Source organism: Microcaecilia unicolor, chromosome 7, assembly GCF_901765095.1.
Source record: "Microcaecilia unicolor chromosome 7, aMicUni1.1, whole genome shotgun sequence".
Classification (NCBI taxonomy): Eukaryota; Metazoa; Chordata; class Amphibia; order Gymnophiona; family Siphonopidae; genus Microcaecilia; species Microcaecilia unicolor.
Window position 1 is genome coordinate 47,851,090 of NC_044037.1, and position 16,114 is coordinate 47,867,203.

The following is a 16,114-nucleotide window of genomic DNA, read 5'->3' on the forward strand; positions in this document are numbered from 1 at the left end:
CCCAAAGTGTCAGCGAAGTGCTGCTATCAAGGGAATTCTCTAGCTTAATGGACCCAAATGGTAGTGTCTGATCAAGGACCTTACAGTTTATTTAACTTTTAAAACTACCCTAGATATTAATAACTTTCCTTTTGAATAAATCTAGATATTGTCAATAATTCTAGCAGTTTCAGCTATGTAAAAATGCCCCTCCCCTTTATCAGAGCTTGGCAGGAACAGAAAGAAAGCAAGAAAGACAGAAAGAGAGGTTTCCCAGTGCTAATTAAATTGATTAAGCAACAAGCCTTAAAATTTAGGACAAAATATCAGGTAGTTTCTCACCTAAGCCAGTCAATTTGAGAAGTAAGGGATTTAGGGGTCAGAATAAACCTGTCCTTTTTGCAGGAGCTTGGTTCAGTAGTCCCAGCACCTGGAAGTTAGAAGTAAAAGTAGTATGTCCTTTAGTTTGAGGCCAACCCTGCTTGCCCCCAGCTGTGGGGGTGCTTAAGTCCCAAAGTGTCAGCGAGGAGAGCTTATTGTATTCCTCTCTACCATGATCTACTCCATTTATGTTATGTTCCATGTACGTTCCACTGTATATTTCTTAACATGTATGTCCGCACATTAATGCAATGCCATTTCCGGGTAATAGAATTACAGATGGTATCTGCCATTACGGCAAATGTAAGCCACATTGAGCCTGCAAATTGGTGGGAAAATGTGGGATACAAATGCTACAAATAAATAAATAAATAAATAACTTTGTAAGGTGAGGGGTAAACTATTCCAAGAAAGCTCTGTACTGGGTAGATTCTAGATAGGCTAGTCTTGGACTGGGTAGTACTAACCTATGATCATTTACTGAATGGAGAGATCTAGTGGGGCAGTAGGGATAATAAGGCAGGACAGATAGGGACACCAATACAAAGAGCTTTGAAGGAAAGTAGAACAACTTTGTAGGTGATCCATTGTGTGTGTGATTATTTGAAAATGTCCCACTCTTTTTGAATGTAAAAGTATGTATTGATGGTCGAGTTTGTGTGACTGTCAGAATTTGATTGTTCTGTTTTGATTGCAACTGATCATTTCTGTCCACCTGAAGCTGCTGCCCTAGATGACTGCCTAGTCTTGCCTAAGTGGTGTCTACTCTGATTTTTTTTTAGTTAGGAGACCATACGGGGGCTCATTTACAAAGTTGCATAGGCTGCTATCAGGCTTATTTTCGAAAGAGAAGGGCGCCCATCTTTCGACACAAATCGCAAGATGAGCATCCTTCTCATGGGGTCACCCAAATCAGCATAATCAAAGCTGATTTTGGGCGTCCTCAACTGCTTTCCGTCGCGGGGATGACCAAAGATCACGGGGGCGTGTTGGAAGCGTAGTGAAGGTGGGACTGGGGCGTGCCTAACACATGGGCGTCCTCGACTGATAATGGAAAAAAGAAGGGCATCCCTGACGAACACTTGGATGACTTTACTTGGTCCTTTTTTTCTTACGACCAAGCCACAAAAATGTGCCCTAAATGACCAGATGACCACCGGATGGAATCAGGGATGACCTCCCCTCCCCCCCAGTGGTCACTAACCCCCTTCCACCCTCAAAAAATAATTTTAAAAATATTTTTTCTAGCCTCTATGCCATCCTCAAATATCATACCCAGCTCCATGACAGCAGTATGCAGGTCCCTGGAACAGTTTTAGTGGGTGCAGTGCACTTCAGGCAGGCAGACCTAGGCCCATCCCCCCCTACCTGTTACACTTGTGGTGGTAAATGTGAGCCCTCCAAAACCCACCAGAAACCCACTGTACCCATATCTAGGTGTCCCCCTTCACCCATAAGGGCTATGGTAGTGGTGTACGGTTGTGGGTAGTGGGTTTTGGGGGGGGGGGCTCAGCACACACGGTAAGGGAGCTATGCACCTGGGAGCAATTTCTGAAGTCCACTGCAGTGCCCCCTAGGGTGCCCGGTTGGTGTCCTGGCATGTCAGGGGGACCAGTGCACTATGAATGCTGGCTCCTCCCATGACCAAAGGGCTTGGATTTGGTTGTTTCTGAGATGGGCGTCCTCAGTTTCCATTATCGCCGAAAATCAGAAACGACCAAGTCTAAGGACGACCATCTCTAAGGTTGACCTAAATTTCCAGATTTGGGCGTCCACGACCGTATTATCGAAACAAAAGATGGACGTCCATCTTGTTTTGATAATACGGGTTTTGTCCGCCCCTTCACGGGGACGTCCTGCAAGGCCGTCCTCAGAAAAACTTGGGCATCCCTTTCGATTATGCCCCTCTTTGTATGCCAATACTTTAGAATCTTAGAGTCCTGTTTACTAAGTCATGCTAGAGGTGCATTATACATACTAACCGTATAGATGCCCATAATATTCTTATGGGTGTTTACACGGTTAGTGCATGTTAACTTTTAGCACATACTAAAAATGCAAGTGCACCATAGTAAACAGGGCCCTTAAAGTCAATCCTATAACGTTTAGGTAACCAATGATAATGTTTAAAGAGAAGAGTGACGTGGAGGGTCATAATTGAACGGGGCCGGCCATCTATATGGGCAGCCATCTCTAAGGCCGGCCCCGTAAAGTGGCATACCCGACTGTATTATCGAAACAAGACGACCGGCCAACTTTTGTTTTGATAATACGGTCGGGGCTGGCCAAATCTCAACTTTTGGGCCACCCTTAGAGGTCGCCGGCATTAGAGATGGCCGGCATTGGTTTTCACCGATAATGGAAACTAATGCCGGCCATCTCAAACCCGGCCAAATCCAAGGCATTTGGTTGTGGGAGGAGCCAGCATTTGTAGTGCACTGGTCTCCCTCACATACCAGGACACCAACCGGGCACCCTAGGGGGCACTGCAGTGAACTTCATTAATTGCTCCCAGGTACATAGCTCCCTTCCCTTGGGTGCTGAGCCCCCCAAATCACCCCCAAAACCCACTCCCCACAACTGTACACCACTACCATAGCCCTTATGGGTGAAGAGGGGCACCTAGATGTGGGTACAGTGGGTTTCGGGTGGGTTTTGGAGGGCTCCCATTTACCACCACAAGTGTAACAGGTAGGGGGGGATGGGCCTGGGTCCGCCTGCCTGAAGTGCACTGCACCCACTAAAAACTGCTTCAGGGACCTGCATACTACTGTCATGGAGCTGGGTATGACATTTGAGGCTGGCAAAAAAATGTTTATTAAGTTTTTTTTTGGGTGGGAAGGGGTGGTAAGGGGAGGTGATCCCCTATTCCCTCCAGTGGTCATCTGGTCAATTGGGGCACTTTTTTGAGGCTTGGTCCTAAAAATAAATGGACCGAGTAAAGTCGGCCAAGTGCTAGTCAGAGCCGGCCTTCTTTTTTCCATTATCGGCCGAAGACGGCCATCTCTTAACCACGCCCCTGTCCTGCCTTCGGTACCCTGCCGACACACCCCCTTGAACTTTGGCCAGCCCTGTGACGGAAAGCAGTTGAAGCCGGCCAAAATCGGCTTTCGATTATACCGATTTGGCCAGGTTTAGGAGATGGCCGGCCATCTCCTGATTTGTGTCGGAAGATGGCCGGCCTCCTTCGAAAATAAGCAGGATGGTCATATTTATGGACATTCCCTAGAACTTTAATAGCTGAATCAGTGTAACATGCGAATACACAACATTTGTTAAGGCTAGGTCACACTGTCAAGCACCGAGCTGCTCTCTTTATCAGGATTCCTCAGTTTGATCTCAAACTATATTTTCAGCCTTAACACTTAAAAACTTGCAGGTTGATATTTAAAGTGATTTAACCAGCCAGAAACAGCTTCTGACTGGTTAAATCGCTTGTTCTAGGCTAACCGCTCATTTTCAGTGGCACTTAATTGATTAGTGCTGTTGAAAATGTCCGGTTAACGCCCAACTCAAAATCAGTTATTTTGGAGATGTTCCTGGGTTGGAGTCAGCACTTAACTTGCCAAGATAACTGCATAAATGGTACTGCCTAAATATCAGTCTTATCTTTATGTGGTAACCCACATATGTTTATTAGGTGTATCATTAGTATTACTAGTAAAAAAAACCCGTTTCTGATGCAAATGAAACGGGGGCTAGCAAGGTTTTCTTCAGAGTGTGCATGTGGGAGTGTGTGTGTCCCTGCCCTCTGCCCTCTCTCCCTCCCCTTCCCCCTCCCCCTCCGAGTCCAGTCCTTCAGTGTTGTTTCCTGTTGTTCTGTGTTTTTGTTACAGAGAGAGTGAGGGCATCTCTCTTCCCTCCCCCCTCTGAGGCCTTCACTGTGTGAGATTTCGTGCTGTGCTGTTTTCCTTCACTCATGGGGAAACCGGATATCTCTGGCGCTTCACACTTCCGGCTGGAGGCTTCAGTGGTGCCTTTTATATATATAGATACTAATATTGCATTATCTCTGGTATTTGAATTCCAGTGCTGTTAAATGTGTGTATTTTTGATACTGTTTCACAGTAGTTCTATTATTAGATTTCAGTTTACTGTTTTCAAGTTTACATCATTTACTGAATTTATACTTGGTTATTTTACTATTGTTATGCTGTTAACAAAATTGTAAGTTTTATGTTAAACTGTACCTGCTGCCTTAGGTGAATCTCTTCCTAAAGGCGGTTAATAAATCCCAATAAATAAATAACCTATAGCCAGTTGTGTGCTGAATATTGCACTCAGGGGGTCTTTTACAAAGGCGCAGTAGTATTTTTAGTGCATGCTAATGATTAGCACACGCTAAACGCTAGAGATGCCCAAAGGAATATATGGGCATCTCTAGCATTTAGCAAATGCTTATTTTTAGCATACGGTAAAAACGCTAGTGCACCCCTGTAAAAGGACCCCTTAATTGGCTGTGCTTTAGACAGCTCTGCAAAACCGTAAATTCAATGCTGAAGCCCAGACATAGCCTGGCATTGAATTTCCAGGCATAACTCTGGTGATGGTCAGCAAAATGCTGAGCACCACCGGCTGAATATCGACCCTGCACCATCCTCAGACATGTAACATCACTTTGACTCCATTTAACTTTTTCTTACCCTTAGTTATAACTATCATACATTTCTTCTCATGCCGCATGGCCAACAAACTAACAATATTTGCCAGGTAGCCAGCACATACAAAGCTTAGTGTCCAGCAAAAATGTTCACTGTTCAGAAACCTACCAGATATTGAAGTGTATTATTCACTTTTAGGGGGCAAAGAACATATGCAATGTGCAAACCAAGGTCACTGTTTGTTAATAGCTACTTTTGTTGATAAGATTGTACAAAAAAAATGTAAAGTTTACAGATACCTATATTTAGTGAGCAAAACACCAATGAGGACAAGGCTGTTCAGGTTAGGGCCGATTTATGCTACTACATTGCACTGCTCACTTCATGGCAAACTTGATTAATTTTATTAGCTGACTGGGCCATTTTTGGTGAACACCTGAGTTCTCTGATCAAGACACAGTCACACTACTGGGACTAATGAGGTTGCTTATCTTGGGTGAAACTCCATTGATAGGACCTCACTGGTGGTCGGGCCCTGAGTAGGGCAAAATGTTGTTTTAATCCTCAAGTGTTGAGACAACAAAGTTCTCCGGACTATTTTCTATTCTGGTCTGCTCCTTTTCTGCCTCCTTACCCCTTCAGTGGACCGAAGCTCATTTAACCAGGACTTGCCAAGTACCAGGACTAAGTAACAACTTCCATCTGTTTAGACATGGACGTTCCTTCCCCTTCTGTGATCAGAGTTGGACATCCATAGTTTGGGCCCTCTTCAGTCCTGCCCAGACCGGCGCCCTGCCATATGGATGTCCTGCAGTGTTAGACATCAATATGACATCCGTGCAAAACCGGTTTTCAGACGTCCAAAACAAGAGTAGAGCTTCTAAAATAACCACCAAAATGTTATTTTATTTCTACTCATTTTCATTTGTTAATGACATGCAGCAGCATGGGACTGCATGGGACATGTTTTTAACATATCTTATGTTGTTGCAAATGATAACCTTTCCCTAGTTAGCAAGCACAATTAATATGCATAAGCTTGACTATCCTGCTTATAATCGAATGAGAAAAACGCCCAAGTTCCAACCTAAATCGGGAGATGGACGTTTATCTCACAAAAACGAATAAAGCGGTATAATCGAAAGCCGATTTTTGGACGTTTTCAACTGCAATCCGTCGCGGATGCGGACAAAGTTGATGGGGGCGTGTCAGAGGTGTGGCGAAGGCGGAACTGGGGCGTTGTTATCTGCCGAACAGAGATGGGCGCATTTCACCGATAATGGGAAAAAAGTATGCGTTTTTAGCTAGAATTTAGGACACTTTTCCTGGACCCTGTTTTTTCACGAATAAGGCCCCAAAAAGTGCCCTAAATGACCAGATGACCACTGGAGGGAATCGGGGATGACCTCCCCTGACTCCCCCAGTGGTCACTAACCCCCTCCCACCACAAAAAATGAAGTTTCTCAACTTTTTATTTTCACCCTCAAATGTCATACCCAGCTCCCTGACAGCAGTATGCAGGTCACTGGAGGAGTTGTTAGGGGGTGCAGTGGACTTCAGGCAGGTGGACCCAGGCCCATCCCCCCTACCTGTTACAATTGTGCTGCTTAATGCTTATTAGTCGTCCAACCCCCCCAAACCCACTGTACCCACATGTAGGTGCCCCCCTTCACCTCTTAGGGCTATAGTAATGGTGTAGACTTGTGGGCAGTGGGTTTTGAGGGGGATTTGGGGGGCTCAACACACAAGGGAAGGGTGCTATGAACCTGGGAGCTCTTTTACCTGTTTTTTTGGTTTTGTAAAAGTGCCCCCTAGGGTGCCCGGTTGATGTCCTGGCATGTGAGGGGGACCAGTGCACTACGAATCCTGGCCCCTCCCACGAACAAATGCCTTGGATTTATTCGTTTTTGAGCTGGGCGCTTTCATTTTCCATTATCGCTGAAAAACAAAAACGCCCAGCTCACACATTGTTGAATAAAACATGGGCGTCTATTTTTTCCCAAAATACGGTTCGGTCCGCCCCTTCACGGACCCGTTCTTGGAGATAAACACCCATGGAGATAGGCGTTTTCGTTCAATTATGCCCCTCCATGTAAATGCAAAATATATGGTAATAAGATAATGAGATGCAAAAAGTATGCAAAGTAGCCCATTATGTATAACCATGGTGTTAAATATACAAAACAGAATGCAGATAAATTGGAGCCAAGAATTTAACCGCATCTTGGAAAACTGTAATTACGTTTTTGCGTTGCCATCCACATTAATGCGCCTGCTTTGACAGAGTACTTCAATGGGTTTGTACACATTACAGGTCAATGAGGTATGTTTACTGAATGGTTTTAAGCCCTTAATGAGTGGTTAGCGCAGAACGCATTAAAGCGCTTTGCAGTATTCTGCCTGTTAGTGTGTGCTAACCCACGTGTTGCTGATTTTTTAGATATTTTTCTGGAGGAGAGTGTGTTATGGGGCAGAGGATGGTGTTCCCACATTATTCAGCTTTCCCATTATGATTAGTGCGGGCTAAAGGGTATATTGTATAAGCAGCACCTAAAAATAAGTGCTGAACATTTAACATGCTTAGTGCAATTCTATAAAGAGCATGCGTCCTTTATAGAATCGCACTTAGGCATAAACTGCACCTAACTATAGGCACCTGTGATTAGGCCTGCTATGAGTAGTTTAAATGCCGGCACCTATAGTTAGGTGCACTTTGGCCATATTCTATATCAACGCACATAAACATTTGGGAATGCTCCTATCCATGCCCCCAAATATGTACGAGTGATTTACATACACATCATTATAGAATAAGATATGCGTGAAACCAAATTATTGCCAATTAGTGCTGATAATTGGTTATCACCGACTTTCAGTGCTGATTGGCTCAGTACTCAATTAAGTTACACACATTAAATTGGGTACACACCCAATTTAATGCGCATAACTCTTAGCGCCATATATAGAATTTGTTCCTAATTGGATAACGCAAGAGCAGTTAGCGTCTCCTAAATAGGAGGAACTGACTGCTCTTGTGTTAATTCTTAGCAGCTGCTTTGTGCTAATGGGAACATTAACCCACAACCTGCAATTAAAACTATAGAAAAAGCCCTAAAATATGCCATGCTCAATCTAAGCTTAGTGAGGGGAAAGTCCCGTGGTAACTCATGTTAAGCCCAGATTTACCATGGCTTAGTAAACCGATTTCAGTATTGATATACTTTAGTCAACTACAGCAACAAAAAATAGGGTGTGGAATTACAAAATCGTTAAAGATAAACAAATGCAAAGTAATCCACTCAATGAAAAATAACTATATCAAATTTTTTGTAAAAAAGGAAGGAAAAGTCTCAAAGTCTATTTCTTTTATCAGTATTTATCATTTATATCATTGTACTGTGGTCCTTGCTGTCTTTCAACATTAGTGGCCCTCAATGGTTAATGATACAAATAGGGAAAAGCACTTATCTAAAAAAAAACCAAAAACAAACCTCGTATACAGTGCAGGGTAAGAATCAAGCCAAATTCTTCAAGCTTTCACACATCCCTGGGCCAACGATGGCCAGTGTTTCACTTAGCTGCTTCAGGGTCCCAGATGGCGGGGCTTTAAATCATCCAGTCAGAAACCTATTTTTGGTTTTGTTTTTTTCTGGCCTTTTCCGATTGGATGATTTAATAATGGCATCTGACGTCACTCCTGTATTAAGTAGAGGCCATTTTGAATGGCTGTGTTTGACCGTGGCAGTACAGAAGGATCAAGAGTGTTGTCTACCAAAGTACAAGACGGTGATTGAATTGTAATTCTATATGCTGTTTTGAGAGCTTCATGTATTCTTCTGTTTCTCTTTAGAGATGCCCCGCCACCAAGGACTGTAGTACAATGATATAAATGATAAATACTGATACAAGAAATAGACAAACGTTTTTTGGGAAGGTTTCTGCCAGTGATGAAGAGGAGATCTTTTGGATCATTTCAGCTCTATAAATCTGTTTTGAGCTGTTTAAGACTTTTCCTTCCTCTTTTTACAAAAATGTCATATACTTTAGTACAGGGATGGGCAACCTTTATACAGAGGGCTGCATAAATGTCAATACTATCCCTAGCAGCTTGCAATACTACACAATGTTGGGACCGGGAATGCACAGAGCTTCACATAAATAAATAAGTAAAAATGTAGGGTCTGATATTCAGCTGGCAGCTGTGAGCAAAGTGCTCACTGTTGATGGCATCCTTGGATATTCAACGCTGGACCCTGTCTGGGCTTCGGTTTTGACTATCACATTATTTCTAAGCGGTGAGTCTATGCGGCTTAGTAAAAGAGCCCTTCAGTGTTTTTCACCCACTAGTTCACAAGAAATACTTTCTTCCACTAGATTTAGAAAGAGAAGTTTGAAAATCACTGCTGTAGGCTGTTCCCTGCTGCTTTAGAAGGAGAGCAACTGCCTGCGAAGAGGGGAGGACGGAGATAGGGTTACCATATGTCCGGTTTTACCCGGACATATCCTCTTTTCCGGACAAACGGGCAGGCTGGCCTAATGGTGTCCTATCCTAGTCCCCTCCCCTTACCTTACTCTATTGCCCTGGTGGTCTAGTGACCTCTTCGGGGCAGGAAAGAGCCCCCTCAATCCTGCCCGGAGCGCTGCCCTGCATTCTGTTCCCCTTGCAATGCTGACGGGGGGTGTGGCATGTGTCCTCTTTTTGGGGGGACTAAATATGGTAACCCTAGACGGACTAAAAATGGTAACCCTAGACAGAGGGGAAGAGAGAAACAGCAGATGATAGGGTAATACTTCCACTGCTGCAGAAGGCAAAGCTGTGTCGGGGCTGTGCTGAAACAATTAAACCATATTTTGTTTTGTAATTTTTATTTACACAACTTTCCTATTTCACCCCCAAAGTATTTATAGCTAGTTAAGATAAATTAAACAAGGCATTTTTTTTTTATAAATGGGAAAATCTAAAACATTACATTACAGAGTAGTGGGGAGGGTAATTCTGAATATTTGTGCCAGTTGCAGAAACAGTTGATCCTGCCACTGGTCTTTCAAACAATGTGGATCAGCACTGATACATTCTGGGATTTACTGCCAATGAACATAACCTTTGACCTGCTTCCTAAACAAGAAATGATACTTTCCTTTACCTTTTTTTTGGTGTGTTCAATAGCCTTTGCAATATAATAGACACTAAAACTGTGATTTATAACAACTTTCTTTCATACATAAAAGTCTCTGCCAAACAACGGGGTCCTTTTACTAAGGTGCACTGAAAAATGGCCTGCGGTAGTGTAGGCGCTGGTTTTGGGTGTGCGCAGATCCATTTTTCAGCGCGCCTGTAAAAAATGCCCTTTTTTCACATTTTTGCAGAAAATGGATGTGCGGCAAAATAAAAACTGGTGCGCCTCTATTTTGGGTCTGAGACCTTACCGCCACCCACTGACTTAGCGGTAAGGTCTCACGTATTAACTGGGTGGTAATAATCTATGTCTGTAGAATGCCAATTGATGCATGTAGTTGACACACGTCAGAAAATAAAAATTTTGGATGCACGTCAAAAATGAAATTACTGCCCGGGCCACGCGGTAGCCGGGCGGTAACTCCAAACTGGTGCGCGTTGGGTGCGTGTAGGCACCTACGCGGCTTAATAAAAGGGTCCCAAACACACGGCTTTGACTTTATTCCTCTCTTCTTCACATCTTGCTTGAACTCGGGAAAAGAATATTTCATATTTTTTTATTATTATCTTTCACAGAGAAAGGTTAATTTGAGTCACTGCAATTTTTAGCAATATGGTCAAGCTATTTAGCGATATTTTATCAATATATGTCTTTCAGTGTATACATTCAACTAAAACCAAAGTAAAAAATAATCAGTCAGGCACTTCTTTGTTCAACACATATTTACAAGCCAAGGGCCTGATTCATTACAGGAGTTCTGCTGGGTTTAAAAATAAAACCGTACGCAGTCGATATTTAAATGCTTGAGCCAGAGCATCGGTGGTATAGTGGTAAGCATAGCTGTGTTCCAAGCTGTTGACCTGGGTTCAATTCCTGCCCAATGCAGCCCTGATTTCTTGATTTAATTGGGCAGGAGAGGCTCATATCTACTTAAATCACACTGGCCAGCTCTAGAGAAATATTCAATGACACAACTGTACACTGCCACTGAATATCTGTTCTGTTAGTGCCAGGATGGTCTAGGAGCAGAGTTGGGGTGGACCCAGAGATTATCCAGGCACTTTTGATATTTATTGCCGGAGCCGGGATAGCAAACCAGGCATGTTGGAGTGCACAGGAGTCCTAAGTATGCTTGGTTAGCTATCCAGATATGGTACTGAATTTTGGTCCATACCCAGGTAACTTTCAGGGGCTGCCAAACACCCGGATAATCAGTGCTGGTACCCAGAGACGGGCCAGCACTGAAAATCCAGGTTTAACTTAGCTGACCGCCACTGGCCGAACGCTGTCCCTAAGGGGCTCAAATGCTAATTAAGCATCACACTGGGAGAAAGCAATGCAATTTATAAATAAAATACCGAACAAGCCTGGACGGGTATTACAATTTTACCATCCCCCTCTGCATGTGGCCACATATTCCTGAGAGATATGGAGTGGGCTTTGATGGCAACTCCAGTGGTTGGGAAGTTAGGCCAGTGCTGGGCAGAGTTCTATCGTCCGTCCCATAAATGGCAAAGACAGGTCAGGATCAAGTATGTGTATTTTATATTTCATTTATATCATCTGGTATGAGTGTAGATGTTATGTTTCTCTATTGGCATCATATGGAACTGCAAATATGTGATGGGCACGGTAACAAATTGCCAACTGCCCTGGTTGTGATGCCAGTGTTCCATCTTGAAGGAGTGTAACCTGCAGAGAATGGAGGGTGCAGTTCTGGCCGCCTTGTTAGGCAGACTGGATGGACCATGCAGATCTTTATCTGCCGTCATTTACTGTATACAAATTGTGGGATTTGAAATTTGCATCTCCTTATTTGGCGTTTCTGAAAAGAATCTATTCAGTCGCTGTTCCACTGATTGCGCAAAAGACATGGAGCGAGTTCTGCAGCCAATGGGAATGCATCGTGTCTTCCTGATAAATCTGCAACGCAAAGGAGGCGCAAGTCAGTTCAGGTTTATCATCATTCGTTGGATTTCACGTATGAGTTATATAGCAAAACATTATCCAACCTGGTCTTCAAAGCTGTAGAGCAAAGGCAGCATTTAAAAACAAGACAAAGAGGTTATTCATAGATTAGAAGAGATCTTCAAAACATTTTTTTTGCAACTTCAAGATTAAGGGCTCCATTGTGCAAAATTCAGAGAAAATGTTATGGGGTCAGTTTACAAAGGGATCTAAGTTATTTGAATAAGGATTAGCTGGCTAGATCAAAACCTCTGAAAACTGAGCAGGCCGAGTCTAAATTTAGCACCCTCTGTTTCTCTAAGCAGCCAATTTTAAAACCAGTTCTGAGCCAAAAAGTAGTATTTTATGAGTAGTAGAAAAAGGCACTTATAAAACAGCACATATGCAGGGCCAGCTCCAGCCATGAGCAGTAAGTGTAACGTGCCAGCTGGCTAAAATTTCCCACTCTCTGCCTATGACAAGCTTCCTGAAAAATTCTGAAAAAATTCAGTAACGTGGTTTAATGTGCAGAAAACAGGCAAGGTCCCATAAAAACCCCTAACGCAGTAGCCTGTTTCCTTAAGTTAACTGCACGTTAACCCCCAATTTGCATGCAAAATTTAATTGAATAATGAGCCAATTAGTACCAATAATTGGGCGCTAACAATCAATTATTAATGCTAATCGGCAACAATCTGAATTTATGGGTGCATCTTCCTAGTTGGTATTGTATAAAGATGTGCACATAAATTCTTATGAATGGATCTGAAAAGGGGGCATGGCCATGGGAGGGGCATAAGTGGGTCAGGGTGTTCCTAGAATTTGTGTGCAATAGAATATGGCAGATTCGCGCAGGGCCGGCCCAAGGCATGATGCCACCTGAGGTGGAGCTAACATGCCACCCTCCCCGGGCCAAGATGCCAACCCCCCGGGCGTTTGACCTCATCAGGGTGATGTTCCAAACCCGGCAGCAATTCCCATATGCTGCCCTGCCGCCTTTGGCACCCACCTCTGCCCTTTACTGTGGTTGCCTGAGCCTCTGACGAAACAGGAAGTTACTTCAGAGAGGCGGCTACAGTAAAGGGAAGAGGCAGGTGTCAACAGCGGCAGGACAGAGTACTGGAATCGCTGCTGAGGCTGGGTTTGAAATGTCACCGTGATGAGGTAAAATGCTGCAAAGCTGCTCCCCGAGATGCCACTCCTAAACAGTGCCGCTTGAAGCCCCCGACTCAGGTGGCCTAATGGTTGGGCCGCCCCTGGATTTGCACATAATTTAGGTGCGAGAATTTACACTCCGTTTCAGTTGGTGTAAATTCTTGCACCCAAAACTGGAGGCAGATCCTGGTGCTAAGCACCGTTTACAGAATAGCACTTAGCCCTTATTTGTTTTCAGTGTCCAAATTTGGGTACCATTTACAAAATCTAGTCCTAAGGGGCTCTTACTAAAGGGCTGACGCGCAGCAACCGGAACTACTGGCGGCCCAACGCAAGAGCCGGCGGTAGTTCCATCCCCAGCGTGCACCATTTCCGGCACTAGCGGAACTATTTAAAAAATAGTTCTGCAGGGGGTTATCTCCGGGTTAGCGAGGAAGCCCTTATCGCCACCTCAATGGGTGACGGTAAGTGCTTCCCCCCCCCCCCCGAAATGGCCGCGTGGCAAGTACGAACTTACTGCATGGCCATTTCTTTTTTTGGCCTTTTTACCTGCTGCGGTAAAGGAGGCCCTGGCATGTGGGGAAAAACGGCCACCGCCGCTATTGCAGGGCCCTTTGTACCACAGCTTATTAGAAGGGCCCCAAAGTGCTTAACACACTAGAAGGCCTCATAATTTGTAAACAGCTTTTATGGAAGGCCAACAAAGCTAGCAATATAGGGGCCCTTTTATAGAGCGGTGGTAAGCCCAAAATGGCTTGTGTGACAGTAAGAACAGTATTGCCTAGACACATTTTCAGCGAAATTAATGTAAAGACCCACTTAACAAGCTGAAATTTCAAATAATAGTGTCGACGTCTTAGAGTCAGTGGGCGCCATTTTGAAAGAATTTAGGCACAACGAAAGGCTGTAATTCGCTTAGCCCCTTGAGGAAGCTCAATAGCAGAGTGAAATGGAGAGCCCCATTGGGTGGAGATTTAAGCTAAGTGCTAAAAAAATATATATATCTTATATGCCTCAGAATAATTATTAAAAACCATAAAAAAATTTATAAAATGAATAAAATGTGGAGGTTTTTGACCAATGATAATACTGGAGTCTAAATAAAGCTGGCACTTAGAAATTCTTGATCTGCTGCCAAGCATAGACTGTTGAGGTCTTTTCCTCCATGAATATCAATATAAAAAAGAATTATATTATACATTAGCTCACAGTGATAAGTTATTATTGTGTGACAGTAACCCAGCTGTAATCAGGCATCTCCGCGCTCTGCCCGGTTACCACTGGGTTAGTGCAGGAGCCCTTATCACCACCTCAATGGGTGGAGGTAAGGGCTTCCTGCTGCATGACCATGTGGTAAGAGTTCTCTTATCGCATAGCCATATATGTCTGGGGGCTTTTACTCGCTGCGGTAAAAAGGACCCTGGCGTGTGGGGAAAAACGGCCCCCACCGCTAGCACAGGGCCCTTTTTCTCGCAGCTTGGTAAAATAACCCTATAGTTATTTAAAGTTTATGATTGTTTATTTATAGCCCACTGGAACCAAAGCAGGTAACAAAAATACATAATTAAATAATAAACTTACAATAAAACAATGCAACAACATATTTAAATAAGCAGATACCATGGCATGCATCAGCATCTTTAAAGTGGCTAGACCCAAGAAGAGTCAAAGTAGGCGAACAAGGCATATCTTCCAAAAATCTATGGTTGCAGAGATAACTCTTTGATCCTCCATATATTATGAAGTCTTTTTGAATACTCCTAGAAGAATTTATGATATGTTTTCTCTTCTGCCCCATTTTCTTGTCATCCATGCTAGGTCAGACCGATCATCCTTTAAGCCTATCATCTGTTCCATTATGGACTTCTCTTACCTTCCTCTGAGTTATCAGTTAATCAAAAGAAGATTGGACTTGATGGATCTGGTCATCTTTCAAAAAGTAACTGAGTAACCACCAAATGACATGTCTATTTCATAAGCGATTAGTACTCGATATACCACCTTAACTGGTGCACAGACCAAAGCAGTCCACAATAAGTTCTGGTCACTATATCTCAAAAAAGATATAGCGGAATTAGAAAAGGTTCAAAGAAGAGCGACCAAAATAATAAAGGGGATGGAACTCCTCTCGTATGAGGAAAGGCTAAAGAGGTTAGGGCTCTTCAGCTTGGAAAACAGACGGCTGAGGGGAGATATGATTAAGGTCTACAAAATCCTGAGTGGTGTAGAACGAGTAGAAGTAAATTGATTTTTTACTTGTTCCAAAAGTATAAAGACTAGGGAACACGCGAGGAAGTTATATGGAAATACTTTTAAAACAAATAGGAGGAAATATTTTTTTCACTCAACGAATAGTTAAGCTCTGGAAATCTTTGCCGGAGGAGGTGGTAACAGCAGTTAGTGTATCTGGGTTAAAAACAGGTTTGGACAAATTCCTGGAGGAAACGTCTATGGTCTGCTATTGAGAAATACATGGGAAGCAACTGCTTGCCCTGGGATTTGTAGTATGGAGTGTTGCCACGATTTGCTTTTCTGCCAGGTACTTGTGACCTGGCTTGGCCACTATTTGGAAAACAGAATACTGGGCTAGATGGACCATTGGTCTGACACAGTATGGGTACTCTTATGTTCTTATAATATACACAGAAAAATGAAGGAACTACAATATCATATACGATGGCTGGTGGCTAACACAGAGTTGATATGGGATGACCTACCTCCCCTAAATAGGAGGTGCTAAGTGCGTCCAGTTAACCAGGAGTTGGTACCACCAATTACTCTGAATGCTAACACATGACCGGTAATAAAAAATAGTGGGAAAGCCCTTTCATGATGCAGTGTTAGTTTTGGGCTTGCCGGGCATTAAGAAACTGC

At 43.5% G+C, this 16,114-nt stretch overlaps 1 protein-coding gene across 1 annotated transcript in view; it reads right to left on the bottom strand.

Annotated features, from left to right (window-relative positions):
* Positions 1 to 10,364: 10,364 nt before the first annotated feature.
* DOCK11 (dedicator of cytokinesis 11) overlaps positions 10,365 to 16,114 on the bottom strand; it is a 292,220-nt gene continuing 286,470 nt past the window's right edge. The window contains 1 exon segment of the mRNA XM_030208788.1: positions 10,365 to 12,061. Within this exon segment, the coding sequence (XP_030064648.1) occupies positions 11,975 to 12,061 (87 nt within the window). The 3' untranslated portion in view covers positions 10,365 to 11,974.